Below are 14243 nucleotides of genomic sequence, written 5' to 3'. Positions count from 1 at the left end.
ATGATTCACAAGGTTTCGGCAATAACTTCGATTAACCCAACAAATCTTGACGCGGGAAATTCATCGGTTCGCGTTTTACTTTCCGCTGATAAATTGTCCAAATTTTTTTATAACTCCGCACACAGTTATCAAGCATAAAAAGACGATCCACGAAATTCGCCTGATTACAGACATTGTTTACAAAACAGCCATTTCCTCGGGATATACCAAGTTCAATTGCAGTATACGCCAATAGCATTACAAGTTTGATCAGCCTTCGCCTGGCACATTTACCATGTCTGTTTATTTACCAACTGTGATCCTAGATCCATTTGATAAGCTCCGACCATTTCCGTCTGACCCCAAGAATATATTTCAATCCCACTGGCATGAGTTGGTGCTTTCTGCTTTATTCTACTATATTGTGCAATCCTTATCAGGTCCTGTATGTTCATTCTTCCTTGGTTCAAGATATACCAGTCTACCCAGAAAGACCCGTATTGACTTCGATGTCCACATAACGTCAATGGTTCAGTGCGCTGTTTCCGCTGTGCTCATGTTTTACCATTTCAACAATCCACATTGGCAGAATAGATTGAATGATCCTGTCAACTCGTTATTGGGATCTACTCCATTTGGTTCAATGGTGATTTCTGTCACTGCTGGGTATTTCGTTTGGGATTTGTTGATGTGTTTAAAGTATTTCGACTTGTTTGGTATTGGATTTCTGCTTCATGCAATTGCTGCAATGTATGCATTCTGTTGTGGGTTTGTTCCTTATTGTCAGCCATGGGCGGCAGCTTTCCTTTCTTTTGAGTTGAGTACTCCATTTGTGAACATGAACTGGTTTGCCTCCCGCATGCCAGAAGGAACTTTCAGTGACAAGTTTGTGGTAATTAATGGGTTATTGTTGATAGTTGTGTTCTTTGTAGTCAGAATTGTGTGGGGACTTTACGCTGTTGTGCAGTTAGCAAAAGATATGACATGGTCTTTAGACCAGGTCAGTATATTCGCCCCTGCGACAATTTTGGCTATGAACTTTGCGTTGAACACGTTAAACATTTTCTGGTTCTACAAAATGGTCAGAATAGCCACAAAGAAGGTTAAGGGACAAAGCTCAACTAGAAAAGCTGCAAAAGCTGCTGATAAGGTGGAGTAAAAATCTAACTTGTTTTTTTGATTATAGAGTGTTATCAGACAGTAGATGAATAATACCCATTTATATACATAGACTATATCTCGTACCGAAACATATAGGCAATAATCTTATAGGTAAGTGTCACCATATTTTGCCATTATCGCAAAATAGAAGTCGCATTCTCAGCAAAAACAAAAAAAAAAATCTTACAGAAAAGGATTTCACCAAAATTGAATTCAAACAAAACAGAACAACAAAAACTCAAAGCTTGGGACAGCAACGCAACTAAACTCACTTTTAGTTTCTGGATACCACATACAAGCACTGAGTAGATTATATTCATCACAAGAAAGTGCACCCAGGTCACAGTCAATCATCGAAGGTACAAGTTTATCCTATAGTCAGTCGCATTATCATCAGTTTAATTTTATTGCCAAACCTGTCAACGACTAATTCTCATAAACACATAGCAACTATAGTATCGCCATGAACAACGAGTACGATTATTTGTTTAAATTATTGTTGATTGGAGATTCCGGTGTAGGTAAATCTTGTTTGTTATTGAGATTTGCCGACGACACATACACCCCTGATTATATTTCTACAATCGGTGTTGACTTCAAAATCAGAACAATCGAGCTAGACGGTAAGACCATCAAGTTGCAAATATGGGATACAGCAGGACAAGAACGTTTTAGAACCATTACATCTTCTTACTATCGTGGTGCCCATGGTATAATCATTGTATACGATGTCACAGATCAAGAGAGTTTCAATAACGTTAAGCAATGGTTGCAAGAGATTGATCGTTACGCAACAGGTGGTGTAATGAAGTTGTTGGTAGGAAATAAGGCCGATTTAGCTGACAAAAAGATTGTTGAATATACTGCTGCTAAGGAGTTTGCTGATGCTTTGGATATCCCTTTCTTAGAAACTTCTGCATTGAGCTCAACCAATGTTGAGCAAGCTTTCTACACTATGGCAAGACAGATCAAGGCACAAATGGCCAGTAACTCCAACGTAGGTAATGCTGCTGGTAACAAAGGTAAAACCAATGTCAACTTGAGAGGTGAATCGTTGACATCAAACCAATCCAATTCATGTTGTTAAATAGGAAGGGTGATTCTAAGATCCTGTGTTGTACAGGTTTCTAGATTTTTAATTACTTTTATATATTTGCTTCAATGTAGTGTCACAAGATTGTATACAATGCACCTAGTTATACTTAACGGATGACATAGATATAGTATTGAACGTAAAGATCCCCATTATTGTCTCTACCAAACCTTCCCTTGCCAATCAAATTCTCTTTCAAAACCCACTTGTATTCCTCCTCGACTGAGTCGTCAAAGGTGAAAACTGGGTTACAAGTGACATAGCTTTCTTCAACCGATGCTTCTTTGTTTTTTCCGGAAAGCACACCAACAGATGCTGCATCTAATTGAACTCTACCACCATAGTATATGAACACTCCCGAGCCATTTGGCGTCTTTCCATATAACTTGCAATCCAAGTATGATGTGCTGACTGAATTTTTAATATTCAAGTCATCAGTTCCGTAAATTTGATCAATTTCCAACTTCAATCCAAGGTCGTTTGCAACAGTCTTGACTTCACCTTGGGTAATTGTTGCTAAATTTAAAGTCTTATCGATTTGTGAATTTGTGAAAATTGGCACTGGATCTGAGGCCAACTTGAGGTTGAAGGTTAACACAGGGATCAATTGAGGTTGTTTTGGGGTTGAAGGAAGGGCCAATTTCAATTCGGACATGTTTTTGGATTAGCTTGTGGAAAAGGGTGAATTCGTGAGAAGTGTGGAACGAGATTTGATTTTTCGGGGACATTAACTGGCACTATATATGGGGAGTTGGGCGCCACTTTACCGATCAATTGGGTCGGACTGTATGCTTCCGGAATGTGACATAGTAGCTTGAAAGAGACTAATATAGCTAACCCCTTCTCACAGGATCGCTTCCCCTGTCCTTTCTCCATCATAAATTTTATTCCATGTTACTCTTCTAATAACCTTTCGCTCAACCAAGTTTGTGTATTGTGTGTAGTAACCAAATCTTGCAAACAACAAAAAATTTGGAAAATTGTCTCTTTGCCACCAGACAAAGTCGAGATAATAAATTACCACACAACGAATTCGTCATTGAAACTACCATGTCCGAAACCAAAGATGTTGAGATGAAAGGCGAAGAGTATGACTCTACAGCCGAAACAAAAGCGATTGTTGAGGAGATTGAACAATCATTCAATCTATTGGAGAAAGCGGCCACTTTATTTGACAATAGATATGTGTCAAAGGTGCTTCGTGATTTTACCCCATTGAGAAAGAGATTATTAAGTCATGATCAGGCTTTACCTACCGTAATAAACAACACTTTCCCTGACTCCAACTCAGCAAAGCAAGATTTGCTCAGGTTATTTAAAGCATCACCCGTTGCGGACTTAGGTTCCACCAAAATACAACCATTCATTCCTGAAGTGGAGTTGTACATCTACTTACTAGTTCAAGTTTATTTGTTGGATTCAAATGAATTACAGAAATTGAATGAATTAAGCTCCCATTTAGTGAGATTGATGAACTCCTACAACAGGCGTTCTTTGGACTTCATTCAAGCAAAAGTGTGGTTCTACATAAGCAGGGGAAAGGAGTTGACTAGTGACTTGTTGTCTGTACGTACAGATTTGTTGTACAGTTTGAGAACTGCCAGTTTGAGACACGACACGGAAACCACAGCTTCCATTATCACTTTACTATTGAGGAACTACTTATTGTCTCACGATATTCAGCAAGCTGCAAATCTCGTGGAAAAGGTGGTTTTCCCAGAAAATGCAGCAACTGCCTTAGTCGCAAGATACTATTATTACTTGGCAAGAATCAATGCAGTTCAGTTGGACTATACTACGGCTCATGAGTGTGTAATTGCTGCAATTAGGAAATCACCTCAAACTAAACTGACAAATGGGTTCATGCAAGCAGCAACTAAGTTAAATATTATCATTGAGTTGCTCATGGGTGAAATTCCTGAATTGAAAACATTCAAGAGCAAGACGGGAAGTTATGAACCATATTTTGACGTTACAAAAGCGGTTAGATTGGGCGACTTGAAGTTGTTTGGACAGGTTTTGAAACAATATGAGGATGCATTCAAGAGGGATGACAATTTTACTTTGGTCTCAAGATTACGTCAAAATGTCATCAAGACTGGTATTAGAATAATTTCCTTGTCGTACTCAAAGATTTCCTTGAAAGATATATGCATCAAGTTACATTTGGATTCGGAGGAATCCACTGAATATATAGTATCCAAAGCAATAAGGGATGGAGTAATTGAAGCAACAATTAATCATCAGCAGGGCTACATGCAATCAAACGAAATTCTAGATGTATACTCAACAAGGTTACCACAAACAGAATTTGACCATAGAATTAAGTTCTGCTTATCCTTACACAATGATAGTGTCAAGTCCATGAGATTCCCCAATGACGATGATAAGCAAGCGGTTAATAAGGAAATAGAACCCAGTGACGAAGTAGAGTTGTTGAAAGCCATAGAGGAAGGTGACTTGGATGACTTTATGGATTAAGTAACTTAAATAATAGATAGGAGATTAATATCATCCTCTCATTTCTTTTTCACATTGTAGAGGCTTTCAGTTGATGGCTAACAATAATGGCGTCCTTCGAATTCGCGCAGAAATTCCCTTTGAAAATTCGCTTAAACCTAAAGGCTCGTACAACTTTGGCAGAAAATGGGCAATGAATCGCTCTATCTAGATTTCGAACTTAATGATAACGGTCATATCGATCCGTTTGTAAAAGATGAGTATGTGGTGCAACAAATGGACATTCTAAAACCAATGTACTAACATGAATAGGGACGATTTGGGACTACAAGAACTTATTCCACGGATTCTACAAGAGCGCAACAATTTTGCTGATATCACCGAGAAGGCACTCTTTGATGAGATTGAACTGCTCGGCGCTTCAAAGACCGTTGATAAAGGTCTTGGAGAAATCAATGAGTCAGAATCAAGAGCTCTAGCTTCAAATTCAACAGAACAAGAAACCTTGCTGGAGAAATTTAATATTCAAAAATTAGATTTAACCAGGAATATCAACAATGCTTTAAATGAAACATCCTTATCGCTTGATTTTGTCTCGTTGCTTGTTGCTTCCGTCAAACCAAATATTGCCAAGAACACAATGTCACCACATTTACAGAAACTTATCAAACCATATTCATTGAACTCGGACAGATTGGCTAAGGAGGAAGTAGGAACTTTGCAAAAGGATACGGTTCGGTCGACAAAGATAGGACATGGCTGGAAAACTGAGGCAAACTCCAAAATCAGAGATTTGTTCAAGCAATCAAGTGAGAATTTAACAACACAGGTGAAGAAAGAGAATAAATATTGGAACATGATTTGCTTAGTGTGGTCAAATGACGAGGCGTTGTTTCGTATGAGGGATCCAGTGAATAACGCAAGAGCAATCGGCGTCAAGTATGGATACGGAGACTCTGGATCAGATTTTCAAGATAAAGGGTTAGCTTTGTTTCGCAAAAATGTCCAAACTGGCGAGGTATCCTTTCACCCGCTATCAAACATTGGTAACAAACTTGGTGCTAAGACATACCGCTATGTTCGGGTACGAATTTTGAGCAGAATAGATTCTGATTTCATGCTAACAGGACAGTCCGTATTTGACTACAAGTACAAAAAATCGTCTCATGATATCATAAATGATATAGAGATGGCGAGATTTTTCCTTTTTGAAGAAGATTTATTCTATCAGATCAGTAGAGAAGCTACGTTCTTGCTTAGCTATAATGTCTCGGTATCCGCAAACAAAGTCTCGATCGAAACTGAGAATGAAATAATTGAATTTGAAAACGTTCTTTACGACGAAGCAAATGAGGAAGAGCTTGAAAACTACTATCAAAACGTGAGTTCGGTGTCTTCCATCAATAACAAAAAGTGTCAATTGATATTAATCTATTTGAAGTTGATGCTTTGTTGTTTTTACAGGTACAACCTAAAGTTGAAGCAGAAAGTTCCCACATCTTTGACAAAATGGAAGCAAAGCAATTCGCATCCGTTGATCTTACGCCCACTCATGGGTAATATACGCCACAATAAATATTTGGATGAAGTGAATGAGATTCTAGTCAACTTGGCACAACAATTCAATTTAGATCCAACGGTAAAGCTTGAAAAATACACGAGCTTAGATGGTAAACTGTCCAACCCTTTCAAGAGGTCAATCGAAATCCCCAACTCGATTTTCACCTGGACTGTGCAAAATCAAAATGGCAACGTCTTGAATGTGGTGATAAGTGTAACAAGTAATGAAGTCTTTGTTGATTTGATTACTAAATTAACTGTTACTAGATTCGATTCTTCGAAGACCTTTCTGAGTAATGTGAATGGTGTAAATGTATTGCAGAATGACTACTACGATGCAGGTGATTTGAAAGAATCGCTAGAATGGCTAATTTGTGACTTCAATTCGTCCTAAATACACTATATATACTAATCTTCGATAACTATCACCCTGTCGTCTTGTGCTTTCTTTATAGCATCGGCATTCTCCTCTACAAACTTCTTCATCCTGTGATACTTTTCATCCCTCAAATTGTTATAGATAAGGAAGTTTGCCCAGACCTCAAACATGGAATATGTAGCAACCAAGCTGTTGCTGATTTTACTGGTTGGTACAAAGTACACATATGCCGTGATTAAAAAGTAAAAGAACAATCTCACTGGCACCAAAGTTTCAAAGTGGTTCCAATTCTCAGCAAGCAATGGGACCAAATCACTAATCGCCTGGGTCGATACAAGAACTGCCAACATTCCCAAAACTGGACTACTCGAACTCAAGTGTAAGATTGGCACTTGCATTGCTTGACCCATGAGTATGACAAACCCTGCTGATGCAAGTCCCTCCGGATTTTGGACTAAATAGTAAGCTAGTACAAAATGGGCAATTATTCTGATATATAATAGCGACTTTGAGCTGAAGAATTGCATTGGTGTTGGTTTAACTCTTTTGAATCGAAGATGAAGATGAATTTTCATTTTTCATTTTTTTGATTCGTTCATTGGAGAACATTACAATGGAGTGCATCCGACGAAATGTCTCTATTCTGGCATCCGCCTCCAACGACGTAAGCGTTGTGGGTTGTTACTTCTGTTGAATCGCATATTTTTGTTTATATAGTAGATAAGGCTTTAAATATGGCACTATCTACTCTACTCATTCCTTTTCAATTTAAATTGTGTTGCAAAACTTTACTTACGTACCCCATTCTTCGCTTTTTAACCAAAGTGGGCTAGCAAAAAGCTTGGAGAATACCCACATCCTTACTTAAGATTGCCTGACTATTTGAACACACACACACTATCATTTGACACATTGTTGCCTACACATAATAAACCTCCACCTGCATATTCCTCAAACCATTCGTAACTTTGATCGCCACATCACAATTGAGTGCTCCTGGGGAGACACTCGCAGTTTCTGCAATCACTTTGACTATCATAACTATTGTTTTCCTTGTATTGTTCATTGGGGTATGTATGTGAACACATTTACTCGGGCTGGATCCTCATTGCTTAAGTATTAACCTCATATTAGGCCTAATATTTGTACCATTGTTTTTCATTATAGAAATAGTCAGTGGGGTTATGAAAATCTTCACATATTTACTACCGGAGGATGCTATTGTAGAAAATAGTTTGGAGGGTTTGATATTTACATGAACAAGTGGTGAATGGTAGTAGGCAGCGTGCGTGTCGTTTGAATTTACCGCGAAACAAATTTTTAAAAATACCACGTCGAACTTCAACAAGTGGAACATAAACAGAAAAGAAACATTGCTTCGAGAATGAGATTTACCTCCACCGTTTCCGTCTTGACATTGGCTATGAGTGCATTGAGTCACGGAGCCTTGATTGGAACCATATCCAGTAGTGGTAAAACTGTTCACTTTGGAGAAATTGAAACACAAGAAATCAAAGTGTTGCCAATTGAGTCAACAAAAGATGTCATAGATATTAGACTCAAGAATGACGATTTGGATGGTCAACCAGGGCAAATTATGCTCAGCTTGAGTGATGCTCATAAATCTAGCGTAGCTACACATTATGTTCCTTCGGTTAAAGGTTCCAACATCAAATACAGCATCAAGGCAAGCTCAATTCCAGATGTCTTGTTGTCTAAAAATCAGCTAACCTTGGGCCTTGTTATAGCAGACGCCACTGGTAAATTCAACCTAGTGAAGAGATTGGTGGATATTAAACCTTCTTCTGAGTTAAAAAAACCTGCCAAGCAAGAGAGAAGATTCGAATTCGGTATTCAACCAGAAATACATCACATATTCAAAGAGGATGCTAAAACCGTCAATCCAATTATTCCCATTGCTTTTATCGCAATTGCTTTAGCTACATTTTTAGCATTACTTGGATCCTGGGTTGGATTTATTGGATTGAATGACCTTTTCAAAACGGTCAAGTCAACTTCCGGTGGTCAATTGTTACAAAATGTCAGCTTCTTAATCACGTTGATTGGATTTGAATTCAACTTTTTCAAGTACTACTTGGGTCAATCCATATTTACAACAATGTTCTACAGTTTCATTTTGAGCCTTTCTGGTGTCTATTTTGGATCTGGTGTCTTGAGATATTTGGCTCAAAATCGTACATTGGGTAAACAATAGCTTACTCTATAGAATCGTGTATATTTTTATATGCTAGAAATCATACTCAACTTTCATCAACGAATGTGTTCTTTATCCATCGAAAGTTAAAGAATCCCCTGATCCCATCATTCATTGAATTGGCAGCAACAATTTTTCCTGTTATAAGCGCCATTGGAAGTACCCCATATGATCTTGAGTCTAGGGAATGACACAAGTTATCACCAGTACACCATACATGTCCCTCTGGAACTTTTATAAACTTGTTGAATCCGTCATGTTGAATAATTTCACTGGGCGTGTTTGTTAAGAATGAGGAAGAAGACGGATCTACCAAAACAACATCCCCCGGCATACCAGTAATGCGCTTGCATATTCGATGAGATGGATCACTCGGTTTCATGGCAACGACACAATCACCCATTTCCAAATTTCGTCCAAGTTTATACTTTTTAAAGGCATGTACATAATCATGTTGGTTTTGAACTGTGGGGAGCATCGATTCGCCCCTTGTTTCTGTAAACTCGTAGATATTCTCGTGTATTATATGTGCTAAACAGCCAGCCCTAAGAGTCCATGACAACGTGGAGACGGCAAACTGTAAAGACTCTGGTATGATCATTGTGTAGTTTGAGGTTAGCCGTAAGATGCGTTCTAGGAGCGAAGCTTTACAAATTTTTCGCAGATGCAGTTGCAATAGTCTACAGAACACTTCGATTGATACTGTAACTTATATTTACATTAATATACAAATCCTAAAATTTTACCAGAAACATGCTTCCTTCTGGCCTCTTCGTGATCCATGATACCAGCAGATGTAGTCAAGATAACATAACCGAACTGTCTAGCTGGCAACAAGTTATCAGTCCATCTCTCAATGTCACCAATTTTGACGTTAAATCTTGGAGAAATAACACCACATTTGTTCAATCTACCATTCAATTGTACAACAATCTTTCCTGATCTGTGGTCATCAATGTACTCAAATTCACCAATGTAACCTATTGTGCTTGTTAGTAAATCAATCCTCCAAAGTTCTCACAGATTATCACTTGAATAAAAAATGTCGAGGAAAAGTAAACGAATAAAAACTAAGGTAAAAAGTTATCATCGTGTAAGAAAGCATTTCCTAACTTTGTTATCCCGAAAGCTTAAAAGACAGAAAGGGACTGAGCACCGATCATTCCATCCAGTTATCAATTCGGTGTAAAAAGAATTCAATATGACAATCTATTGTAAACTGTACATACCGTGCTTTTGCATAACAGTCAAGAATCTGATAATAACCTTAGATGAAGGTCTGATCAAAACTTGACGTTTCCCTGTTTTTTCGGCGTTGTTAATAGCATTTAAAGCATCTGCCAATACTGATGTTCTAGTCATTCTAATCATGAATGTTAGTATGGTGTGGGGAGTTTTCAATAAAAGCCACATGAGTGTCCAAACTAAAAGTTGGAGTCATGAGCCATGTCAAAGTGCAAGGGTATTACCGGTCTCTTTGAAATTACCTTGTATGTTGAAACAAAGTGATATATCAACACCAACGGTTTAGCTTGGTGTGTTGTCCAATGAAAAGTTAAGTGTAACGCTAAAGAGTGAAACACGTTGAGCTCTATATCAAACAACCAAAGACCAAGAAATTTCTTGCACCTCCATGAAAACTCAGCTCTGATGCTTGATTTGCACAAACTCTATATTGCAGCTAGCGTGAAGGCTCCAAACATACTTTTACTTATGTTTGTTGTTGTTTTGAATTGTTGATGGTTAAAGAAAGAAGAAATGATGAAGATTGAAAATTTTTCTTCTTGCAAAAATTTGGTTGAGGAGAGTTTTTCACTTTGTGCGAAGAAATTGTTATATGCACTCCTACTCTATGATCCCTCATTACAAAAGCACATCCCACAGAATAACCGCCATTTATCTACCTTCTTGATTGAATCACACATATGGCACAATTATGTCACTTGACAACATTACGGATGGTACAGACAAACGGGTGTTTTCTCAACTAATCTTTCAAAAAGTGAAGCCATTTTGCATTCAACTAACCCAGGAAGCGCTTACGTCTAGTTTTAATGAAGCAAAAGTAGTTTCATTACTAACATCAATTGAAGAGGAATTGAAATTGGTCGATTCAGATAATCAAGTGCAATTGGACTTTCTACTTTTACCAAATGTTGCTGATTACATATTTTTCCCTATTTCAAACTTGTTAAAGAAACCAGAGTTGAGTGATGCAATTGTGCAACACATCTTGTCAATAATTGGATATTTAGTTGAGCATTGTTGGAAGTTTAATGTTAATTATTCGCTTTTTGACCAATTATTTCCATTGGTTCTTTTCCTCATTGAAGGAGATTCGAGAAGAAAATCTGGTGGTGTTGGTGCCAAGCCACTACAATTCAAGCGATCATCAGTTTATGCTCTTAATGAGATTGTTTATTCACTCCAAATGTCGTACTTTCAGGAGACTGTCAAAAGACTTCATTTCTCAAGTAGGAGCATTCTGTTGGCACTCGAAATATTAAATTCCACGAAGGCGAGTGATCAAGAAACGGTTGGTCTTCTTGTTGATAGTTGTCGATTAGTCCAAAGTCTACTTCTGAAACTTGATTCAGATAAAAAGTCTACCATTCTTCCTGGTGTTGTATCAGGAATTACCAATTTTGTCACCCTGAATTCAAGCCTCAATTATCGCTTATTTATACAAATATTGCGCTTATTGTCCAGTATAATATGTACCTCATTCAATGATAAAGACCTTCATGCAGAATTAAAATTGGAGGCTGTTGCAAATATTTCCGATCTACAAACTGTCTGGGATGATGATGAGAGGACACTCGATGGCTCCGAAAAAAGTGACATTTCAATTCAAGAACATGGTCATAGGACCATGCTGTGGCTTATGGCAACTTCGAAGCAGTTGAAAATTACGTTGGTTATTCTTTTTAGGTCTCTCCTACTTAGTTCGAGAAACAAGGATCGCTTGCGGACAAGGACTGAACTTGCAGATGAAGTTTTGGATTTCGTGACATCTGTGATGGGTACCTGTTTTGTCTCTTTATACGCTGAATTTGTTCCGTTGGCGTTAGATATTTGTGCTATATTAGTGTTTGCTTCATCTTGGGAGAACGGGGACTCGTACACGAAAATTTGGGAAATTTGCACTAGAATCATGGAGGTGATTGATACTGACGATAGTAAATGCAATGCTTACTACGAAGTGGTGAGAGGAAAACTATCTAGCTTAATTGATAACAAGCTTTCCTTTATCGTTTTTTCTGCGGATGAAGATAAAGTGAGTTTAAACTTGAATGCAATAGAACTCCACTTTGCAATGCTTAGTCAGCTATCGTGGAAGAATGGTGATGGCTCAAATGATGTTCAACTGTTAAGAAAAAGGTGTTTGAGGTTATTGCTGGAAATGGCAGTTGACCATGTTAGGTTGGAAAATTCGCAGAAGCCGAACGCTCCAGCTTTTCTGTTATCAGTCGATGACGGTTTGCTGAATCAGCTAGATAATATTGAGCTTCCCGGTCACATCAATGCGAGAAACGTCAAAAAGGTACTGAAGCCATCATCTACTAGTAGGATTCTGTATACACACCAATTACAACTCATATCTTCACAATGGAGTCAAAATACACTTTCACCTGAAAATGACTTGACTATTGGTTTAGGTTCGAAAGTTTTGGAGTCAAATTTATACTCCATCGTATCCTTCTTGTCTAAACTAAAGTATAAAGGTGGAGGGAAACTTGAATTGCTGGATTTGGAAGATATACTAGAAGACTCGGGTAACTCCAGTGCTTTGGAAAAAGGTGTTGTTTTGTGGTTTGCTTCACACTTTGCGAAGAATGGTTTACAAAAACTGCACGATTTTGATCCAACTGAGTTTATGAATTTCGAAAGCTCGGACTTGATCATGGACGACACATCAAATGCAAACGAGGCGACTTATCTTTTGCTAGTCAGAGCCGAAGGCATCTTGGACGATTTTTATGACAAGAGTGGGGAATTCACAAACATGGAAGAAGAAGTGGCCTACATCTCTGCAATTGATGCGATTGGATGCGTCGTTGGAACAATCCCACTAACGTCATTTAGGTCTGATGTGCTAATGGACTATTTGCTATGTTTGTTTCAAGCCTTGACTTTGACTGATAAACCACGGATTCAGTCCAAAGCCCAAAAAACCCTCAAAAGTATTGTGGATTGTTACTACGAAGGTTCGGCGACAGGGATGATCATGGACAATGTGGACTACTTAATTGACGCGATAAGTTTGCAAATGACTGTGGCTAGTAACCTAACCCCACTGCTACCTGGAATATTGATTATTCTAATTAGGATCACTGGTGTTCAATTGTTGGAAAGCAACCAACTATTTGATATATTTTCCGACATATTTGTGATATTAGATTCATATCATGGGTACAACCAGTTGGTAGAAGGCTTCTTTGTGGTTTTTGAAGTCCTCGTGGAGCAAATCAAGCAGAGGTTTTTAGAAAATGGCACAACGATTGAAGATTGTAACACTAATGAATCTCAATTCAAACCGTGGGGCATGGCATGCCAAGAACAATTGATACATTTTCTACTGGACAAAAGTTATGTTGATCCACTCGGTGGTTTTGATAGCGAAAAGGAATACTTTCAAAGAACAGAAGACAAACCATTCGACGAGATGGGTGATGACTCGGATGATGAGGTTGACGAGGATGACAGTAAGGCGAGTGAAGAAGAGCCATGGATTTCCCCAATACCAAAACCAGTCTACGAAGTTTTGAAACGTATATTTACCTATGGATTCACATTAATCTCGCAACCATCATACACTTTGAAAGCCCAAATCATCAAAACTCTCAGGCTTATTTTCCCGTTACTCTGCACAAACTACAAGTTATTGTTACCAATGATGGCAAGTAACTGGTCAGTATTGATAACATTGATTACGGCATCTAACTCATTATCAACTGCAGAGAGTGTGCGAACTACACTTTCTCGGGAGCAAATAAACATAACAATTGAGTCGCTTAAATTTGTCACTGAAATATTACATCGTGACAGAGACCAGCAAGAGTATTTTTTTAGTAGAAAATTTCAAGAGACGTGGAGTTTCATCTCGAACCATTCCGAGTTGTTATCAAAACCTTTGAAGCAAGAGCATTCAACTGAAGTGGTTGTTGCAGAGAAGGCAATAGCAACATTCAAGTCTTTCCCTATTCTAAAAGAGTCGCTTGTGGAGTTTCTTATTGCCGGTGCTCAAAATTATGAAAAAACGATACCTGATTTGACGAGGTTTGAATTGATCAGATTGTGCTACATACTCGAAATCCCGCGCTCTTTAGAGCTTACACGAGATACTCAATGCGTATTGGAAGTTTTGAAAACAAGGCCTATACTAGCTAAATAGT

General features: G+C 38.2%; 10 protein-coding genes across 10 annotated transcripts; 6 read left to right on the top strand and 4 right to left on the bottom strand. All coding sequences in view use genetic code 12, as the record gives it.

Moving 5' to 3' along the window:
• Positions 1-274: 274 nt before the first annotated feature.
• Positions 275-1138, top strand: CORT_0B10140 (hypothetical protein; the record flags this gene model as incomplete). Its single annotated transcript, XM_003868105.1, has 1 exon — positions 275-1138. The coding sequence occupies one exon, from the start codon at positions 275-277 to the stop codon at positions 1136-1138; it is 864 nt and encodes a 287-aa protein (XP_003868153.1).
• A 465-nt stretch (positions 1139-1603) lies between these two features.
• CORT_0B10130 (Ypt1 protein) lies at positions 1604-2227 on the top strand (the record flags this gene model as incomplete). The annotated part of the gene is made up of 1 exon (XM_003868104.1): positions 1604-2227. One exon carries the CDS (start codon positions 1604-1606, stop codon positions 2225-2227), a length of 624 nt encoding a protein of 207 aa, XP_003868152.1.
• A 115-nt stretch (positions 2228-2342) lies between these two features.
• CORT_0B10120 (hypothetical protein) lies at positions 2343-2888 on the bottom strand (the record flags this gene model as incomplete). The annotated part of the gene is made up of 1 exon (XM_003868103.1): positions 2343-2888. The coding sequence occupies one exon, from the start codon at positions 2886-2888 to the stop codon at positions 2343-2345; it is 546 nt and encodes a 181-aa protein (XP_003868151.1).
• Positions 2889-3283: 395 nt separating this feature from the next.
• Positions 3284-4714, top strand: CORT_0B10110 (Rpn3 non-ATPase regulatory subunit of the 26S proteasome lid; the record flags this gene model as incomplete). Its single annotated transcript, XM_003868102.1, has 1 exon — positions 3284-4714. One exon carries the CDS (start codon positions 3284-3286, stop codon positions 4712-4714), a length of 1431 nt encoding a protein of 476 aa, XP_003868150.1.
• A 165-nt stretch (positions 4715-4879) lies between these two features.
• Positions 4880-6647, top strand: CORT_0B10100 (RNA polymerase II mediator complex subunit; the record flags this gene model as incomplete). The annotated part of the gene is made up of 2 exons (XM_003868101.1): positions 4880-4953; positions 5006-6647. 2 exons carry the CDS (start codon positions 4880-4882, stop codon positions 6645-6647), a joined length of 1716 nt encoding a protein of 571 aa, XP_003868149.1.
• A 14-nt stretch (positions 6648-6661) lies between these two features.
• Positions 6662-7207, bottom strand: CORT_0B10090 (Ilm1 protein; the record flags this gene model as incomplete). Its single annotated transcript, XM_003868100.1, has 1 exon — positions 6662-7207. One exon carries the CDS (start codon positions 7205-7207, stop codon positions 6662-6664), a length of 546 nt encoding a protein of 181 aa, XP_003868148.1.
• An 809-nt stretch (positions 7208-8016) lies between these two features.
• Positions 8017-8847, top strand: CORT_0B10080 (Swp1 protein; the record flags this gene model as incomplete). Its single annotated transcript, XM_003868099.1, has 1 exon — positions 8017-8847. The coding sequence occupies one exon, from the start codon at positions 8017-8019 to the stop codon at positions 8845-8847; it is 831 nt and encodes a 276-aa protein (XP_003868147.1).
• Positions 8848-8893: 46 nt separating this feature from the next.
• On the bottom strand, positions 8894-9448 carry CORT_0B10070 (Imp1 protein; the record flags this gene model as incomplete). The annotated part of the gene is made up of 1 exon (XM_003868098.1): positions 8894-9448. The coding sequence occupies one exon, from the start codon at positions 9446-9448 to the stop codon at positions 8894-8896; it is 555 nt and encodes a 184-aa protein (XP_003868146.1).
• Positions 9449-9567: 119 nt separating this feature from the next.
• Positions 9568-10209, bottom strand: CORT_0B10060 (hypothetical protein; the record flags this gene model as incomplete). The annotated part of the gene is made up of 2 exons (XM_003868097.1): positions 9568-9827; positions 10077-10209. The coding sequence occupies 2 exons, from the start codon at positions 10207-10209 to the stop codon at positions 9568-9570; spliced, it is 393 nt and encodes a 130-aa protein (XP_003868145.1).
• A 574-nt stretch (positions 10210-10783) lies between these two features.
• Positions 10784-14242, top strand: CORT_0B10050 (Tti1 protein; the record flags this gene model as incomplete). Its single annotated transcript, XM_003868096.1, has 1 exon — positions 10784-14242. The coding sequence occupies one exon, from the start codon at positions 10784-10786 to the stop codon at positions 14240-14242; it is 3459 nt and encodes a 1152-aa protein (XP_003868144.1).
• Position 14243: the final 1 nt, after the last annotated feature.

The sequence above is a fragment of the Candida orthopsilosis genome (genome assembly GCF_000315875.1).
Source record: "Candida orthopsilosis Co 90-125, chromosome 2 draft sequence".
Classification (NCBI taxonomy): domain Eukaryota; kingdom Fungi; phylum Ascomycota; class Pichiomycetes; order Serinales; family Debaryomycetaceae; genus Lodderomyces; species Lodderomyces orthopsilosis.
The sequence above is the reverse complement of the archived record's forward strand: the minus strand, read 5'-3'. Positions and strand labels throughout refer to the sequence as shown.